Raw genomic sequence first — 18,760 nt, 5'->3', positions numbered from 1 at the left:
AGCGCGATCCGGCCTCGAGGCGAGGAAAACAGAACGGGGCCTCACGTACCATGGTGTTGATGTGCGTAATATAGATAGACGTAATTGTGCAATTATTGTTTGGCAAGTTTTCGATTTTATGTGCCACCAGAACCAAACTGGCCCCGAAGTAAGACCAGCCCTTTGCCTATTCGTTTGTGGGGGTGGGGGGGGGGGGGGGGGGGGGGGTGGACAGATGGGCGGTGAGAAGAAGAGGTGATATCACAACATCAGGTAGTAAAACATGTGGGATGATGGCTTCTGCTCTAAGGCGATGTTTTGAGCGTTTATAATAAATGCCAATTTATGGATGTCCCAAGAAAAACGAGTATCATCATCCGGTACAGACCAGGACGTTTAATGGCGATATGCAAACTATGTTCAGTTCGATTAAAATATCGTTTTCACTTAATTGCCTCAAATGAGAACAAAGAGGGCGTGCAATAAAAAGCACCGAAGTTATAGGAAACGGTGTGCTATTGTACCGACCGCACCTTGCTTGGTTCAGATTTGTCCGTCTCCTCGGGAGAGGGACCCTGGGACCCTGAACCCTGGAAACAGTGCAGTATTCACCCTATCCGTAAGCCCGGTGACACTGCGAACACATCCAATTTCCGGACTGTCTCCATCATTCCCGCCACCAGCAAAGTGGTAGAGCGGGTGGTGCAGAAGCGGCTTGACAACCACTTCTCCTGTGACCATCTCATCTTCCCTTTCCAGGCACGGCTTTCGACCCCATCGCTCGATGGAGACCGCTCTGGCACCCTTCCTCGACCGCATCCTAGCGCTACCAAAAGCGGGGAGATACCACTTCTGCACCCGATCCATTTGACAAAAGGCTTTCACGTCATTGGCCACGGCCTCCTGTTGCGAAAAATCCGACTGCGCACCGTCGACGCCGCCTGGCTGGGGTCTCACCGTCAGGGATATACGCAGTGCGTCACAGCACCAGGCGCAGAGACCTCGCAACCTCTGGCGAACACAATGGCCGTGCTCCTGGAGTCGGGCTTGGGACCCTCGTTTCTCAGCGCTTTTGCAAACGCCTTGGCGCTGTTTCTGTGACGGGTGACGTCGTGCGACGCGCTGATGGTACTCAAGTGCTTATCGCCGGAAAACGGAGCGATCTTCCAGCGTTCATTTCCCGTGTGGAGAACGTTGCCTGTTCTCTGGGCGTGTGGCTCCGCACCAACGCCCCAGAGGTCGACGCGACAAGAAAGCATCACATCTTTTTTCGAAAGCCGTCACAATCTACCCAAACTACCACATTTCCAGGTCGCCCTCCGCGACGTAGTCCCCGCACCGAGTTAAAAGTACGGGTGTCAATTTCGAACAAGCCTTGTGACGGGACGTCCACGCGTCACACGGCGGTCGCTGCGGCGCGGGCGCCCTGACCGGCCTCTCCGCGTCCGGCACCTCGCCCCGGTAGCGTCAATCTTCGCACTGGTCTCGGCTCTCGTCCCGCGCGTCAGGTGCTGAGTTTCGGTTTATGGAAACGGGACCGAGAAAAACATAGATAAAATTCAAAAAGCCTTGAACTCCGGCTCTCGGATTGTCTTTGGGCGTGGTGAGTCCGACCATGTGTCTGACCTGCGAGAGAGACGGGGCTGGCTGACCGCGCAGGAAGTAGCGGACTTCTGCACACCGAGCCGAGCGCACAAGACTATGGTACATCATGAGCCAGACACGCTCGCACCCATCTCCCGAGCAAGTAGCTGTGTTGGAGTACGGATTACTGCACAGATCCGGCGGCTTTACGTGTCCCGCCGGGGGACGGGGCTGGGAGGCGGCGATTCCATACCATAGCACAGCACTTTCAAACGTGCTCCCAACCGTACTGGCGGCGGCGCTCGTGACACAGCGAGCACTCGTGCGCGCAGTTAAGCGCCATGCACTACATGGGACCGCTGGGATATGTCGCTACCGGAAACATGTGGGAAATCTCTGATTCGTATGCGCATTAGAGTTAGGTGTACGTGTGCCGCGTGACTAAACGTGCGCTTGTGCTGTATGCTGACCGGGTGTTTTGTTCCCTCATACGTGACTCAGAGATTAGAAGCCGCTGCAGCAGTGGATTACTCCGCGACGTCGGTGCATACATACATGCGTGCTGGGAACTCCAATCAGTGCCAAACAGCTATTGAATCGCCACGTGCGCAACAGGGGCTTCGGGTCACGGCTCTGTCTCGTTTACCATGCTTTGAATGCTGCACCGCAGTGCTGCCGTATACCACTCGCGTCATGAGCCTGCAGACATGGGCGGAGTGGCCGTCTCCCTGACGTCCCACCCGTCAACTGTATTCCCTCGGTTGGAGCGACGCCTGAACGGCCAGCTACAGCAGGTGGACCGGCGGGACCGGCTGACGTCACTGTAACACTCTGTTCCGCTGACGGAGCGGCACCGGAACGGCCAGCTGCAGCAGGTGGACCGGCGGGACCGGCTGACGTCACTGTAACACTCCGTTCCAGCTGACGAAGCGGCACCAGAACGGCCAGCTGCAGCAGGTGGACTGTCTGGACCGGCTGACGTCACTGTAACGCTCTGTTCCAGGTGACGAAGCGGCACCGGAACGGCCAGCTGCAGCAGGTGGACCGGCGGGACCGGCTGACGTCACTGTAACGCTCTGTTCCAGCTGACGAAGCGGCACCGGAACGGCCAGCTGCAGCAGGTGGACCGGCGGGACCGGCTGACGTCACTGTAACACTCTGTTCCAGCTGACGAAACGGCACCGGAACGGCCAGCTGCAGCAGGTGGACCGGCTGGACCGGCTGACGTCAATGTAACACTCTGTTCCAGCTGACGAAGCGGCACCGGAACGGCCAGCTACAGCAGGGGGACCGGCGGGACCGGCTGACGTCACTGTAACACTCTGTTCCAGCTGACGAAACGGCACCGGAACGGCCAGCTACAGCAGGTGGACCGGCTGGACCGGCTGACGTCACTGTAACACTCTGTTCCAGCTGACGAAGCGGCACCGGAACGGCCAGCTGCAGCAGGTGGACCGGCGGGACCGGCTGACGTCACTGTAACACTCTGTTCCAGCTGACGAAGCGGCACCGGAACGGCCAGCTGCAGCAGGTGGACCGGCGGACGCTGACGTCACTGTAACACTCTGTTCCAGCTGACGAAGCGGCACCGGAACGGCCAGCTGCAGCAGGTGGACCGGCGGGACCGGCTGACGTCACTGTAACACTCTGTTCCAGCTGACGAACGGCACCGGAACGGCCAGCTGCAGCAGGTGGACCAGCGGGACCGGCTGACGTCACTGTAACACTCTGTTCCGCTGACGGAGCGGCACCGGAACGGCCAGCTGCAGCAGGTGGACCGGCGGGACCGGCTGACGTCACTGTAGCACTCTGTTCCAGCTGACGAAGCGGCACCGGAACGGCCAGCTGCAGCAGGCGGACCGGCGGGACCGGCTGACGTCACTGTAACATTCTGTTCCAGCTGACGAAGCGGCACCGGAACGGCCAGCTGCAGCAGGTGGACTGGCTGGACCGGCTGACGTTCCGCGAGATTGAGCTGATCAATGAGCGCGAGAAGCGCTCCTCGTCGGCGCTCTACCTCATGATCGAGTTCCCCAAGATCCTGTGCGACAAACAGGAGGTGAGACGTAGCGGTCTCTCGTTTTGGGCCCACCCGGTGGTCGATTTCGCCGAGGTCGTCCTCGGCGGATCTTAGCACGATGCGCCGTACCGCTCCTGCTGGCACGAGAAACGGAACCTTCTTGGCCCGCTCATGACCACGGGGGCGGCGGGCGCAACGGTCGTGCCCCGTCCATCAGTCTCCGGCCCTCGGGGAATCCTGATGGTACGCACCGTCCAGCTCAGCGTGACGCGGCGCGAGGGCCGGTCGCCGGGGGCTGGCCGCCCCTGCCGCGGCCGACCGGCGGACGTCTGTCAGTCTGCGGCCCTCCCAGCCGCGGCGCGCCGCCAGGGCTGCCCCGCTGACGCTCCGTGACCGGCTGTGTCGCGGCTGTTGCGCCCCGTAGCTTCCAACATGCGGAGCTCTGCCAAACACTCATGACATGCCGCAAGTTGCACTGGCGGCGTCGGTACGGCCGGGTTTCATCTCGTGGGTAATCCGGTCGCCATTTACAATGACGTGCTCTGTAAGCTCGGTTAAGGCCCATTTCACGAAACGCACAAATCGTCCCTTGCGGTGCGATGCGTCGGCATGGCCCTGACGTCGCGTCGCTGACGCGGTACCTGCGTGTGTTTCCAGTACGCGATGGTGTACTTCGAGCAGGGCGCCAACATGGAGGTGCAGTACCGCACCTGGACCGACCTGGTGACCGTCGACGATCACGAAGCGGAGCTGGTGAGAGATCGCGCCCGCGGAGCACGCCACGCCCGGCTCCGGAGACCTGCTGTCGCTGTGGGGCAGTGGGGTGTCGTTTGATTCAGGTCGCGCTGAGCCCGGTCTGGTAGAATGCTGCCGTGCAAATGGAAAAGGGCCTGTGCGCTGTTTTACCGAATGGCGCTCAGGCCCTTCTACCTTTGGACGGTCGAATGGACAAGATTCTGATGAGATGTTTGACCATATTTCTGGCTCGCTCCGTGTGAAGTTGCGTGCCTCTGCTTGGTGAGAGGCCCATAAGCTGGGCTTTGAGCAAATGTATTGCCAACTTTTGATTGTTGTCTCGATTGTTCTAACCTGACGTCATGTTCCCATGTGCGCCGCGGGCCTGTCTCCAATCCACCTTGTTCCAAGCGGGTGTTCCACGTTTGCGTGTTCGACACGCAGCACCAGTTTGCCGGGCTAATCCTCACGGGACGTTCCATCCGATCGTTGTTCACAAAAGGAACCGCCGGACACCGCCACTCTGAACCCGCCCGATGCTGCTGTCGATATCCGCGTTGGCGACGCGTTTGTGTGATGACGCTCTGCATCAATCGAAATCTGGGCAAACCCGTCGGCGTGTTCAGAGGCCGCTTTGCCGACATGCTGCACCGCTGGTGACACTGCTTCGTTCACTTCTCATGTCCGTCGACTTCCCCAGAGGCGTCGCATGGCACGCCTTTGTCCGGAAGACCACGCAGCATCTGAACGGCCTCTGTCGCCGGAGCAAAATCGAGCCTGGCGGCGACGGCTGTCGCGCGGTGCGATAGCTTCCGTCGCCTGTCGCGCCTCGTCCCGCGCCCGTCCTCCGCGCGGGGGCGGATATGGCCCCGGCCGCACCCGGACGTAATGTAGGTCACGTCCGCCGCCCTCGGGGACGCGCGCGGCCGGCGCGTGCACCGTGTCCCGCGCACGCGGAAGCGAGAAGCGGGCGCGAAGCGAGGCGCCGGCCGTCGGGCGACCTTGGAGAGCCGCCACGGAGCCGCGTCTGGTGCCGTTCCGTGTCGTCCTGGCCGGCCCACACGCGTCGGAGGACCTCCGCCTGGCTACGCGCGGCGTTCTGTCCGTTCGCGTGGACGTTTCGGCGAACGAGTCGGAGTTCGTTTGTGCTCGGGCGCTTCGTATCCATATGTTTGAGTCATGACTGGAGGACGGACTCGGTGCGTGTTGACTGTCGTTCTGAAGAGTTCGTAGATAAGACCGGACGCAGCGGCGACCGCGAGACGGCGGCGTCGGGACCACGGTTAATTACGCCTCTGCTAGCGCCCTGCCGTTCCGCGCCCGCGTCCTTGTCGTACGTGTCACATAGGGCAAGGACGAGAGTACGCATGTTACAGCCGGCAGGTGCGGGTATGTCGCCGCGCACATTTAACCCCAGCCGAAAAACACCAACGCTCCGCGAAGTCGAATGGGCGCCGCCTGCGAGTCGCGTCGGTCTCCGAGCCTGTCGGCGGCCGGCCTTCCGAGCGCGCCCGAGGTGCGGTGACCCGGCGGCCGTCTTGGCGGCGGGCGGCGCCTCGGGGCCTCCGCGGCACACTTGTTGCCGTATGGCAGCCGCGTGAGTGTGCGATCGATCGACGGCCGGCGGCGGCCGAGCGGCGGCGCCCAGCTGTGAGCGCGTGAGCGCCGGCCCGCGCCCGTCCATGGCTGCGCTCCGACCGACCGGGCTGGTCGCCGCCCAGCTCGCTGTCGAGGCCTGCGGTGCTCAGGTCAGTGCGGGCCGCCGTCCCTCCCCCCGGATCTCGCCTCGCCTCGGGCGCGGGATGCAGATGTCGAGCCGCCAGCCCAGTTTGTTGTCCGGTCCCGCGCGTGGACACCTGCGGTTGTGCTAGTTCCGTAGCGCGTGTGCGTGTGGTTGCTCCAGTGTGGAAGAAGACGGCTAGGGTGGCCCTCCGCCCAGGTGCTGCTCCGCACAGCGGGACTGCCCAGCTGGACCGCGCTGCGCTTGTGCCCGCCGGCGTGGCGTCATCGGCGGTGGCGCCGGCCAGCTGTCGCAGTGCTTTGATCCGCTGCTGCCAGTCAGCCGCCGCGCTGGGACCGGCGGGACCCCGCGGACTGGCAGACAGGTAGCCGGGCTGGGACCGGCGGGACTCCGCGGACTGGCAGACAGGTAGCCAGGCTTGGACCGGCGGGACCCCGTCGGCTGGTAGACAGATAGCCGGGCTTGGACCGGCGGGACCCCGTCGGCTGTCAGGCAGGTAGCCGGGCTCAGCTCATAGCTTAGCCGCCCGGTCAGCTCGCCCGAGCTCCCGCCGGTCGGCTGCAGGCAGCTTGCTTCGGGTCAGTGCGAGGTAGCGCCGCCTTATGGCCAGGGTATTGGAGAGTAGGTGCGCCACATGTTGTTGAATGGGCCGTGTGATGTGCAACAGAATATCAGAGCGCTGTCCTGTGATATTTTAAGTACGCATCCCCTGTTCGCACGATCAGGCAGCGTGGTGAGTGTGATGTGGCCTAACGTGGCCTGACGGACTTGGCGGCGATGGTCCTCGCAGTTGCTATCATTCTCCATTTCTGCTTAGCATGACTGGCTCACTGCAGCCTTTTTCGTAGGTTGGTGTTTCCTGACGTTTTACTGTATCTCTGAAATGCGTTGGTCAATTAGGAAATCCAGGACGGTATGTAACGGTTAACTATTGTTCGCATTATCCCACACTACGGGTAAAGTTGTAAAGTAAGCGTCTTGTGGCGTTGTTTTGATCATGCGAAAGTCGTGCTTCAGTACACGTACCGTGGGTTGTTGGTTCTGTCCTCTGTAATTGTAAATGTCGCACGAAATGGGACCACTGAAGCGCATTTTCTCACTTATCACTGCTTCGATCCGTGTCATTGTTTGCGATACTGACCAAACCGCGTCCACGTGCGACATACTGCATGTCACTGCCTCCCGAGCTTTTTACGTCTATCGCTGTGATAGGGCTTGAGTGGCTGATTAGGTCTGTGGTATGGGTTTTGTACGTCGAGGTCTCCGCGGCCTCGGTAACACGGGGCTGTTCCGTTCGTGCTTGCGGGAGAGAAGGCACGTGCAGGTTGACTGAACTGAAATATGTCTGCTCCGTGCAGCGAGGGAGAAGAAGATCTCCGCCAGTGTCACAGATTCGTAGCTTTTCTAGATGTAAGCTGTGGGCTGCTCGTGCTGGTTCAGTGCATGGAGCAAATCCACCCCAGATACTCATGACGAAACCCCAGCCTACTCACTGTGAGGCGACCTACTGAGGTTACCACGCTACATTTTTGCTCTGTGGACATCAGTGGGCGTTCAGTTGCGGATCGTAGCACACGTCCTGCACCGGATAAACTTATGCGGACAGGCAGACAAGAGAAAAGGAAGGATAGCAATGCGACCGAGTACAGACAGTGCCAGCAAGGGTGTTTGAGCATGCGATATCATCCATGTTCCCTCACCCGGACATGCTCAGGAGCCTAGCTTTGCCGTTGCTGTCACGGTCACATGCGCCGTGCGTGGTCCTAGCTGTCTGGATCATCCGCTCGCTTCGTGGAGTGGTGTCCCCCGCGGCCTGGCGTTCCGGCCCTCCTCTCGTGTCCATGTCATGAGGTGGTCGGCCACCCAGGCGCGCTGCTCCGTGCCGGTCCCCCAAGCGCCGTCTCTGCGGGCCGCGCACAGCCATGGCCCCGTCGTGCTCCCCCTCCCCCGGGAGGCGGAGCGCGCTGTTGACGCGTGCGCCCACTCCCCCCCCCCTCCCGGCCGCCGGCAGCGCCCCCTCGACCTCGGCGGCGACGCGCCGACGGCCGACCGGCCGCAGTGCTGCCCGCTCGGCCATCCAGTGCGCGTGCGCGCCGACCAGACGCCAGCCATGATGAAGGTGGCCTCGCCGGCGGGGCCGGAGACGGCGGCGCGGCGCGCCTGGTGGTCGCTGGTCGGCCGGCAGGTACGCGCCTGACCCTGACCCCGTCCGCCGGCGCTGACGCGCGGCCGAGGTCAGCCGAGGCCAGCAGGCGGCGTGGCTCCGGACGGTGGGCAGTAGCGTACCGACGCCCGAACCGAGCGCGTGTGCGCGCCCCGCCTGCCCGCAGCCGCCCGCCGACGCCGCGAGCCCACGAAGCCAGAACAGTCATGTTTTGCGAGTTCGTGTTGGCGACGCGCCCGGCGTGGAGCTGCCGCTGGCTGAGTGTGAAGGCTGAGTTCAGCATGCAGGTCTGTGGTGCCGCCGGGCCGGCCGCGCCGCCCGCCCTCTGGCCGGTCGGCGCGTCTGTCCGCTCTGCAGGTGTTCTGGGAGTCGGCTCAGTGTGTCAGCGTCGCCGATCTGCTGGCGGGCATTGCTGCGGTGGGAGGTGTCTTCGCCGCCCCCCCCCCCCCCTCGCGCTCAGGCGCTGCCGTCGGCGACAGCTGTAGTCCGCACCAGTCGGACAACTCCTCGAGCAGACTACTTGGCGTGGCTCTGGAGCGCCTTTGCGCTGCGCGTGCTCGCTCCCTGATGCCAGTCTGTGCAGGCACGGTGTTGATCTTCTTCGCGGCCCGAAAACTCCGTCGGCGGTCTGTGTTATACAGCGACGAGGCTGTGGGTGCCTCGCTTGTGATCCGGCCAGCTGACTCGAGGCGGAGGGGCAATCCTGTGCACCACGGTCCTGTTCGGTCTCGTCTGAAGCTGGTTCGCGCCGACCTCGTCTCTCGGACGCCTGGGAACTCCGTCTCATTGTCACCACTTGACATTCATCTTCTAGCTGGTCTGAGCGATTTTCCCCATTGGAGAGCCATCTCCGCACATTGTGCCATGATGCTGCCGCCGCCGCCGCCGCATCACTCCTCCGTGTCATGGCATTGGTGTGTCCCGTGAATGCTGACGACCGTTTGTGTCCCACTGCTCAACTGACACTGATTCCTGGCGTCACCTTACGGGATGGTCACCATCGCTGATGGCGGGACCGCCGTCCGACCGTCCGAGAGGCCGTCCGTGACCACTGCCTGCCGCCGTCGCTCCCGCCTGCGTGGTCAGCGTGGCTGCCTCGGCAGGGGCCTCCTCCGTCAGCGGTTGTCTGCTCACTCTTGTGTCGCCGGCCCTCGCATCCCGCTGACTCCTGGCGCGGTCTGGCCCGTCGGGTGCATCTGTGGACTCCACACGTGACTTTGTGGCCAGCGGACTCCTGCTCCGGCCTGGCCTGTGTGACCGTGCATCACGCGGAGGCCTGCCGTGCCCTGACCTGGCTTGCGCCGCGTATGCTGCCAAGGCCTGGCCTGCCCTGACCTGTCTTGCGCACCCTGCGGGGCTATGCCGGAACCAACCTGGCCTCACCTGACCCGACCTGACCTGCCCCACGTGTCAGCGGAGGTCCGCCCGACCCCGGCCCGCCCCACGTGCGCCGCTGCTGACCTGGTCGGCGCTGCCGCAGGACAACCTGCTGGAGCTGAAGCACCATCACCTGGCGCGCTCGCTGCGCTCGGGCGTCACCGACCGCGACCTGAAGCCGGACGCGGTGACACGCGACCAGCTGAGTGCGGTGGTGAACGCGCCACCCACGCGCCCCACCAGCCGCGAGGCGCAGGACCTCGTGTGGAAGTACCGCTTCTACCTCAGCTCGCAGAGCAAGGTGCGTATGGGGCCGCGGCGCCCGCGGCGTAGGGCGTGGCGGCTGGGGACGGGGGCGGCGGGAGGGGTTATGTCCTGCGACGGCTGGGGACAGGCGCGGGCAGGAGGTTCTGTGTCTGGGATGCCTGGGGACAGGTGGATGGTGCCATTTCCGCTTCAGCAGGGCTAAGCGTTTGTCTGCCGTGCCGCGGTGGCCGCGCGCAGTACAGAAGCTAGCAGTGCGCGCACCAAGCGGCTCGAACTGCCTCATGCGGCTCGAGTTGGTTCACGGCTCGAGCTTGCTCATGGCTCGAGCTAGCCCATGCGGCTCGAGCTGGCTCACGGTTCTAGCTGGCTCACGGGCTCGAGCTGGCTCATATCCACGTCTTCTCTGTGGTGATTCCGGGCGTGGAGGAGGCACCATTGTCTGCAGTGCCGGCGTGCTGGCAGCGTGTGTGACGTGGCGTTGGAGCAGTTGTCTCTTGTATGCCGCCCACACCAGAGCTCTTCAAAAGCCATGAACAATAAGCCTTAGTAGACACGGACATCCAGAACATTGTGTGTTTGAGAAAAGTATCACTGTTTACAGTCTGCTATCTGCTGTCTCCTCTGTTACCATGCCACCAGATTTACAAAACATGTCTTTCTGTGTATGAAGAAAAGCCTAGGCCGTAATTGTGGAACACTTCTACGCCTGGCCCCACATAGCTGGCGCGTGCAAACCCGTGTGGTATGGTGGTTCTGCTACGGCGATGATTTTCCATCAGATTTCACGATTTAGTATTATGGAACGGTTGGGACGAGGCAGGAGTAGCACCGATGAATTAGTTGTCCGGACTGTCCTTACCGTCTGGTGTGTTGGGGTGTACAGAGCGCTGTGACGCGTTCATGGCTGAAAGCTTACCGCCATCCCGTCCCACTCACCCCTGGCATCTGACGCCAGCCACCATCGCGTCCTGCTCAGGACTCGAACAACACCGGACGACTCCCGTGGAATTAACTAGCCGACACGGTTTGGACCTGTAACCACCAGATGATTTTGATGGTCCGAACGATGCTGAATTATGTTTTCTGCTTACCGCCGCACACCGATAGCAACAGAAGGCAGCGATGCCGGGCGCAGTAACCCCTGGCAAACTTCGACCTCTCTTCCCGGTCTCACTGTCTCATTCTGCTGCTCCCCTCCTCCCACACTCTCTCCAGGTATTATCATGACTAATAGGCATCAGGGATATTCGCGTCCTTTCGGCTGTGTTTCTGTTGTCCCTGAATGCGAAAATTGAGAACAGCTGCTGGGTAGATAACCATATCTCACTCCCCTTCCCTCCCGTGTTCGTGCGGCAGTCGCTTGCAGTTTGCCTCTTCCGCCCCCGTGGGCCGCACAGAAGAATGTGAAGACAGCCCCCCGGCAGAATGCTGCTGCTCTCTGAGCCCGTCTGCTGGCGTGGAGTCGCGCCGTTATTGAATTAAGACAGACCCCGTTCAGAGGGGCTGTGATGTTTTCGCGAGCATTCTCCCAGCAATCGTGCTTCGGTCTGCCCTCAATCACCGTGAGCGCTGGCACGTGCGCTGTCAAGCCCAGGGACCCGTCCCTCAGGACTTCTAACGTATCTTGCGAACGGCGGCGGCTGCAAGGCCTGGTTAGAGGACATGTCAGACCCGCAAGACGAGCTAGGAAGCTGGACTGCAGATTGGGCGGCACTGACCCAGATGTGCCGCCGATGTTATACTGCGTCCCAGTGCAGCTAAGCCGGTGACCCAGTTTTGAGAACGTGTGGGTAGAACGCGCCATCCAGGAACGCGGATGTGCCAGATGCAGTGCAGCTAATAGCTGGCTGACTGTTGCGTCAGACAGCCTCGGGGCGTAGACCAGATTTCTGTCTAAGCAAACCCAGTCAGCACGTGCATCGGTAACGTATCTTTCGCGCATTACATTCTTTGACTAAAAGCGTGCAAGATTCTTTGACTAAAAGTTTACAAGATTCCCGCCAACGCAATGCGAGTGTCGACTTGGTGGCGGGTTTGAATTTACTCTCATGCATAGTCGCATGCCCGATATCTCCGTGATTATAGTGCCGTGAGCCGTGTTCAAGTAGCAGCCGGCGCCTTCGCTCCTGTTCGGAATGTGCTGAGGCGGGTGCGCAGGCTGACCAGAGCAGAGCGTGCTGGCCCATCGCTTGCTGGTATGGTGGGTTGGTAGTGGTCTAGTACAGCGGTCGGCCAACGAGAACCCCCCCCCCCCCCTGTCCGTGACCCGCTCGATACTCTCGACGGCCGCCTAGGAACACTGTGGCACCCCCTGCCTCCCCCCGACTCTGAGTCACCTTTTTAGAGCCGTAATACCAGGTGGGAATCCGACAGGCCCCCTGGGGTAGGCCACACTTGTGGTGAGAGCGGGCACTGACTTCTGACCGCGGCCACAGGCGTGCTCAGCTGGCGGGCGCGCTGACTCAGACGTGCGCCACGTGCCCGGGTGGCCTGCCGACGCGCGCCGACGTCGCCGTGCACGGCACGGCAGCCTGGAATGTCACGTGACAGTTGCCGTGCCAAAATGCCTGCAGTGCGGTGAGGCAGATCATGAACGTCATTCCGTGGAGGTCGTTGACATCAGCCCGGGCGGGATGCCTGAGATCAATTGTTTACTCCTGCTTCGTATGGGGGTCGTGAGAGTCACAAGTTCTCACGCCGAATCGGGCTGGATTGGACGAGTAGGACTGGCGGGAGCTGATCTCAACGCTTCTGCGCCGGATGAATAATGGCCGTATCTCGCTCGTGTGACGTTCTATTTATTGGTCAGCTGGCTCGGCGGCGTCTTCGGTGACGGACGCCGTGTGTGCTGTACGTGGCGCGGCCGCCGCCGTGCCGCTTGGCTCCTGATGTAGCGCGGCACCTCTCCGTCACGCGCCTCACGGAAGCGCGTGAGGATAGCGCAGTGGCGCACTGGCGCACTGGCGGAAGACGGTGCGGCCCGTCTCCGTGGCGCTCCCAGCAGCGCCGTGGGAGAGAGAGAGAGAGTGGAGAGGGGGAGGGGGCGTACCGGCCAGAGCGGGCGGCCGTGCTCACGCCAGCGGTGGCGCTGGTGGGAAGCGTTGCTTGAAGCCCTCTGTCCGAGGATCTCAGCCTGGCCTGATTGGGTGCCTCCCGCCACGCCAAGCGGCGGAGAGGGGCCGGTACCGGTACAGCTCCGGTTTGATCCGGCTGTAGCGGCACGGGCCACGCGGGCCGCCTGGAGTAAACAGCCGAGGGCACGCGGCTGGAAACGCACGCGGCGGCGGCCGCGACGACGGCGAGACAGCCCATCCAGCTTCCCGACGTCAGCGGGTCGATCGCTGCCTCTCCAGTTTAACACAGATGCGAAGGCACGGTCGGCGTGTTTTATCAGTGGGAAGGCGGTCAACCCGGGCTATAAACGGACTGATAAAGTAGACAAACCTGGCGGGATGATCCCTCCCATGCGCCGCGTGTGTCACACAGTGCCCGGTCGGACTGTGCGACTCGCAGGGCGTCTTCAGGTCGGTCGGGACTTTGCCCTCTCTCTCTCGAGCGCGGCTCCGACAGCCGCACACGCCAGCCGGCTGGAGGCTCGTTAGCCGAGGCCAGCTGTCGCCGAGCGCGTGACAGCGGCGCTGCCGTTCCGACGGCGGCGGCGCGGCGGCGGGACGCGCTGCAGACCGGAGCGCGGTGCCGGCCTTGGGTCGCGGCGGCCGGCGTCCCGCCCCGGCGCTCCTCCGACCGGGCGGGCGGGCGGCGGTGCCGGAGGGGCACGTGGCTGTGCCGCCGGGGCCACCGGCCGCCGGAGCCCGACCGGAGCGGCGCCGCCGGCTCGGCCGGTCCTGGGGCGTGTCGGCGGCGCGCCTCTGAGCGGGCCGCCGTCCTGCCATCGTGTCGCCTGTCTGTCCGCTGACTGACGCAAGTGCGCCGGCCGGGCGCGCTGGCCAGTGTCTCGCGCCGTCGCGGCGTCACACGCCCGGCGCGTGAGAGGGCTCCCCGCCGGCGCCCCTCACTCGGCGCCCGCCGCTCCGGGCCGGCTGTCGGCGGCCGGCACACCATGTCCGTGAGTACCCCAGCCGACCGATCCGAACACGGTCCGCCAACCTGGCCGTCCGTCCCCGCCGGCCTGTCGTGTTTCCTTCTCTGTTGGCGTGCTTCGCACCGTTCGCTTTGCCGCCTCCACCGTCCTGCATTGGTTCGGTCGCCGGCGCATGTCGGGTCGTGTGCATGGGTCAGCGGGACCTGTCTCGTGTCCTGCCGTCTCGCCTGGTCCCGCCTCTTCAGAGCTGTCCACCTCACTGTGAGCGCTGCCGCCGGCCCGTCGCTGCCCTGACCGCCCCCTGTGCGTCTGGGATGGTGGGAGGCGCCCGGCCGCGCCCCGGGTCTGCCGGTCGGCGCGTCGGTCGATCGGTCTGTGTTTCGTCGTCGGGCCAATCACAGCGGTGGTTTGTGGCCGTCGCCGCCGGGCCCTGTGAAGGCCCTGGGACCGGGTGTCAGATGGCGGGGGGCAGGGACATGTGATCATCTCTCTGCTCCGTCCCGAGAGTGGGACGGGGGTCAGCCGGGAGGGCGTGTCGGTCGATCGGTCTGTGTTTCGTCGTCAGGCCAATCACGGCGGTGGTTTGTGACCGTCACCGCGGAGCCCTGTGAGGGCCCTGGGACCGGGTGTCGGATGGCGGGGGGGGGGGGGGCGGGGACATGTGAACATCTCTCTGCTCCGTCCCGAGAGCGGGACGGGGGTCAGCCGGAAAGGCGTGCGCCACCGAGCGGCAGGCCGACCGCTCGTGCCCACTGCAATTGGAAGCACGGCAGTTGGAGGCACGTGTCAGTGTCCCGCGTGATCCAGAACATCTAATAGATGCCACCGTGTTGGTCGCATTAAGCCCGCACGTGTCAGCAAGCGGCGTGACACAGAACATGTATTAATAGATGTCAACATGCCGCCCTGGAGGCGTTGCTTTTTGGTACGTCTCGCTCGCAAAGGTTTTATGCCGCTGCTGGCCACGGCTGAACGGAGACATACTGGCGACACTTGTTCTGCTGACCTGTCCTTGCTTTGCGTTGGCAGTCACTTGGCTAAATTGGCTAGTTCATTAAAAGGGCGATGTGGTCTGAAGATAAAACGATTAGTGGGCTGGTCGGGCCATGACATTCGTGGCGCGGAAAGGGTAGGTGAATGCGTGTGCAAGATCATCATCGATTGGCATGCGAGTGGGGCGCTTACTGCCGCACGAACAGCACACGTGACCAGCGACCCGTGCCGTTCTCTCGGCCACCGGCCGTACCGCACTGAGGTTTGCCTGAAGGCGCGGCATTGGTGGGTGGAAATGGCTTAATAGAAAGGAACAACAGCGGTGCTGTCGACCTCGGCGGCCCGTCGGTGGAGGCGGAGTCGAACAGGCGGCCTGGTGTCCGTGTCAGGTGGCCTGGTGTCCGAACAGGCGGCCTGGTGTCCGTGTCAGGCGATAGCCGCGGTGTCGACAGCCGTGGATGTGGCCGGTGACGGGGTGATTCTTCCCACGTCGTCACCCGGCCGCGATCCCAACGCCCGCGGTATTGGGCGCGCCCCCACCCGCCGTGACATATCCCATCTGTCCAGACCCCGTCTCGTCCCGTGTTTCTCTCCCCCTCGGCCGCGTTGACCAGACCCTTGACTCGCCCCGCGCGCCCCCCCCCCCCCTTCCCCCCGCCCTCTGTCCTGCTAACCGCCCTCGCCGGCCGGCAGGCGCTGTCCAAGTTCCTCAAGTGCGTCAACTGGGAGCAGAACTCTGAGTCTCAGCAGGCGCTGGAGCTGATGGCGCGCTGGGCGCCGATCGACCCGAACCAGGCGCTGGAGCTGCTAGGACCCGCCTTCAGCCACCCGGCCGTGCGCGCCTACGCCATCACGCGGCTCCGGCAGGCACCAGACGAGGTGAGGCGACGGCGCGCGGTGACGCGGCGCCGGTGCACGCCGCGCCACCGCTCGCGCCGGTGCCAGCGTATTTTACCGTAAGTTTGTTGTGGTCTGGCAACGCTGAAGGGCGCGGCGGCAGCTGCGAGCTGCGTCTGCCGGCCCGGCACCGACCACAGCCGTCGGCCGTCTGAGCGTGCTGTCGCGGGCTATGGCACTGGTCAGGCGCGTGTCGCGCGGCCGGCCTGCCGACCGGCGCCGCCGGCGGTCCACGCCAGGCGGTGTGGCGCGCCCGCCGCCTCTCCGGGCCGCGCGGTGCGGCGGCTCTGCGGGCGCTCGCGGGCCGCGGCGTGGCGCCGTCCTGACGTCGCGCGGCGAGCGTCGGCTGACGCGCGCGCCGCCGTCGCCGGCAGGAGCTGCTGATGTACCTGCTGCAGCTGGTGCAGGCGCTGCGGTACGAGATCGAGGAGACGATCTACGCCGGGCTGGACGTGTCTCCGGCTCATTCGCGGCGCTCCTCGCTGATCATCACCAGCCTGGCCTCGACGTCGGTCGACGACAGGTGCGTGTGCGCCGGACGCCAGCTCGGCCGCGGAAGAGCCGGTGACGCCCGGCCGCCGCCGGCGAGAGCACAGCGACAGCGCCGAGTTGTACACCAGCTGGGACCTTCAGACTGGATTAGCGCCGACAACGGCGGCAGGGACGGGGGGGGGGGGGGGAGGCGAGACCATGTCGTCCCGCACCGACCGGCTCCGGGTACACGGCGCCGCGATCCAGGGCGTCTGGCGGCGCCCGACTGCCCGGCCCCGCCGCCACCGAGTCGGAGGGTGTGCTTAGGCCGACCGGCCCGGTCCGGCAGGGCAGGGCGCGCTGCAGCACCAGACGCGGGTGTCGAGGTCCCGTGCTGTCACAGGTGCCCGTCGCCGTTCCGGTGTTGATTTCGCGCCGGAAACGCGACGCCAGCAGCGCTCTCTTCGGGACCGGCGGCGTGTGGGCGTGTTTATCCAGTTGTCAGAAGGCCAGCTGAGCGCGGCCGACAATGTGAACACAACGCCCCCTCCCCCTCCCTCCGTCCCTCCCCTTTCCCAGTCCCCTGTGACGCTAACTGAGGTCGCGCCGGCACCACCTGGGGACTCGGCGCCCGCCGCATGCGCCGCCGAGCGCTGGTCGGGGACGCTTTTTGTCGTGGCTTCACACATACGCACAGTGGCGGGCGAGTCGTTTGGACTCGAACCACATGCGGCGAAAGCGGTGACTCACGTGCGTAACTGACCGCAGTTGCGAGGTCTTTATTTCAGTCATCGATCGGTCTTGCTGCCTTTGCGGGCTTGGTGTTGTCGTGTAAGGGCACGCTGGCTGCCAGCGTCATTATACGCCCGATTTGTGGGCTGCGGAAGGAGGCGGAATGATTTATTTTTATCCAGCAGAGTATCGGTGAACGGAGTCGATGTGATAGTGAGCTGTAAACAAAGTGGCGTGCTGAGAACGGTGCCGTTTTCTGTCGTCGGCCTGTGGCCAGGACCAGTGAACCGAGATGATGTTATGTAACCAAGGGCGCGGTAACGCTCTGCCGCTCTTACCGTCGGACCGCAGTGACCTCCGCGTGTCTGCGTTGTTTTCTGGGTTCTGCGGTATGAGCTGGTGGGGACGTAGTGCACCCCGCGACATTGACTAACTGTCACTTCCGATCCATGAAGCCCACGTTGCTAGACAGTAACCTCCTCCCCCTACGACGCCGTTTCCGCCGTGTGGACCAGTCTGCAGCACCGGCGCCACGTCAGTGCTGTCCATCCCCTCGCCGTCCGCCCTCCGGCTGTCACCCGCGTCTGACCGCGGCCTCCGGCCCGCAGCGGCAAGAGCGAGTCACCGGCGCCCAGCGACGAGTCTGAGCGCGCGCCGGCCCGGGAGAGCGCGCCGCCGCCGTCGCCTCCGCCGCCTCCGCCGCCGCCATCGCCGCCGGCCGAGCGGGAGCTGGCGCCAGATGCGCCGCCGCCGCCGCCCACGGACCTCTCCTCCTTCCTGATCAGCCGCGCCTGCCGGAACGCCGTGGTCGCCAACTACTTCTACTGGTGAGCGGGGCGGGGAGAGTGGCGGGGGAGCAGCGGCCGCGGCGGGAGCCGGCCGCTCGCTGGCGGGGAGTGGCTGGCGACACGGGGCTGCGCTGCCCCGGCTCGCAGGTCGGCCCCGGCCCAGGCATCAGTGTCGTCCACGCGGCCCCTCGTGCTCTGAGCACCCGTGGTCGAGGACGCCGCTGTTCCGGATGACACAGGACCTGCCGATGTAGTGGTGACGTGCCAACAGAAAGACGGGCTGATAATGACGCCGATTTGTTGCTTTTGTTTTGATGTGGCCGCTACGCACTCTGGTGTTATTGGCGCATAGAAGAATATATTGCGCGTGTGAGAGTGCGCGCTTGGCTCACGCGCCTTTGCCTGCGCGTGTGTTCATGCGCGGGGTCGACTGTAGGCGCACACGACTTTGGTTGCGGTAGTGGTGACCCATGATCCTGTGATCTGATGGGCATTCATGCTGTCGTGTGCGCTGCCCTGGCCACTGTCCCGGGCCAACGCCGCTGGCACTGACGCCGCGCCTGTGCCGACGCGTACACGTGCGCTGCCCGGCCGGTTACGTGTTGTAATCACGCGACACCTGCGTATGAATCGTCGGTCTGAGCGTAGATGCTCTGTTTCGCTCGTGGCCGTGCCAGGTAACCCAATCGTGAACGATAGCGTTATCACTGCGACGTGCGGTTATTCCGACGTTTGGTCGGCGTCAATTGTGGGCAGATTGTGCCGGCTTGTCTTGGGCGGCTACTGATACTGGCTCACCGAAACACGTCAACCCCTCATGTGTGCAAAGGTCGTCGGCTTCAGACCTACCAATTGGCGCCTCAGTTCAACATGTCGCCCTGCGCTCAGAGGCACAGTGCGGCGGTCGGCAGCGTACAGCTCTCGTGATTGACATAGCCCGTTTTAATCCCGCGTATACTTGTCACACTTG

At 63.7% G+C, this 18,760-nt stretch overlaps 1 protein-coding gene across 1 annotated transcript in view; it reads left to right on the top strand.

Moving 5' to 3' along the window:
• Pi3K59F (phosphatidylinositol 3-kinase 59F) overlaps positions 1–18,760 on the top strand; it is a 31,338-nt gene that overhangs the window by 6,257 nt on the left and 6,321 nt on the right. The window contains exons 6-12 of the mRNA XM_037226383.1: positions 3,464–3,622; positions 4,241–4,336; positions 9,704–9,901; positions 15,596–15,781; positions 16,174–16,322; positions 17,611–17,662; positions 17,726–17,829. Of these exons, the coding sequence (XP_037082278.1) occupies positions 3,464–3,622; positions 4,241–4,336; positions 9,704–9,901; positions 15,596–15,781; positions 16,174–16,322; positions 17,611–17,662; positions 17,726–17,829 (944 nt within the window). The remainder of the gene's footprint in view (positions 1–3,463; positions 3,623–4,240; positions 4,337–9,703; positions 9,902–15,595; positions 15,782–16,173; positions 16,323–17,610; positions 17,663–17,725; positions 17,830–18,760) is intronic.

Source organism: Pollicipes pollicipes, unplaced genomic scaffold, assembly GCF_011947565.3.
Source record: "Pollicipes pollicipes isolate AB1234 unplaced genomic scaffold, Ppol_2.1 Scaffold_5724;HRSCAF=6776_pilon_pilon_pilon, whole genome shotgun sequence".
NCBI lineage: Eukaryota > Metazoa > Arthropoda > Thecostraca > Pollicipedomorpha > Pollicipedidae > Pollicipes > Pollicipes pollicipes.
Note: the sequence above shows the minus strand (reverse complement) of the source record. Positions and strands in the feature narration are given on the sequence as shown.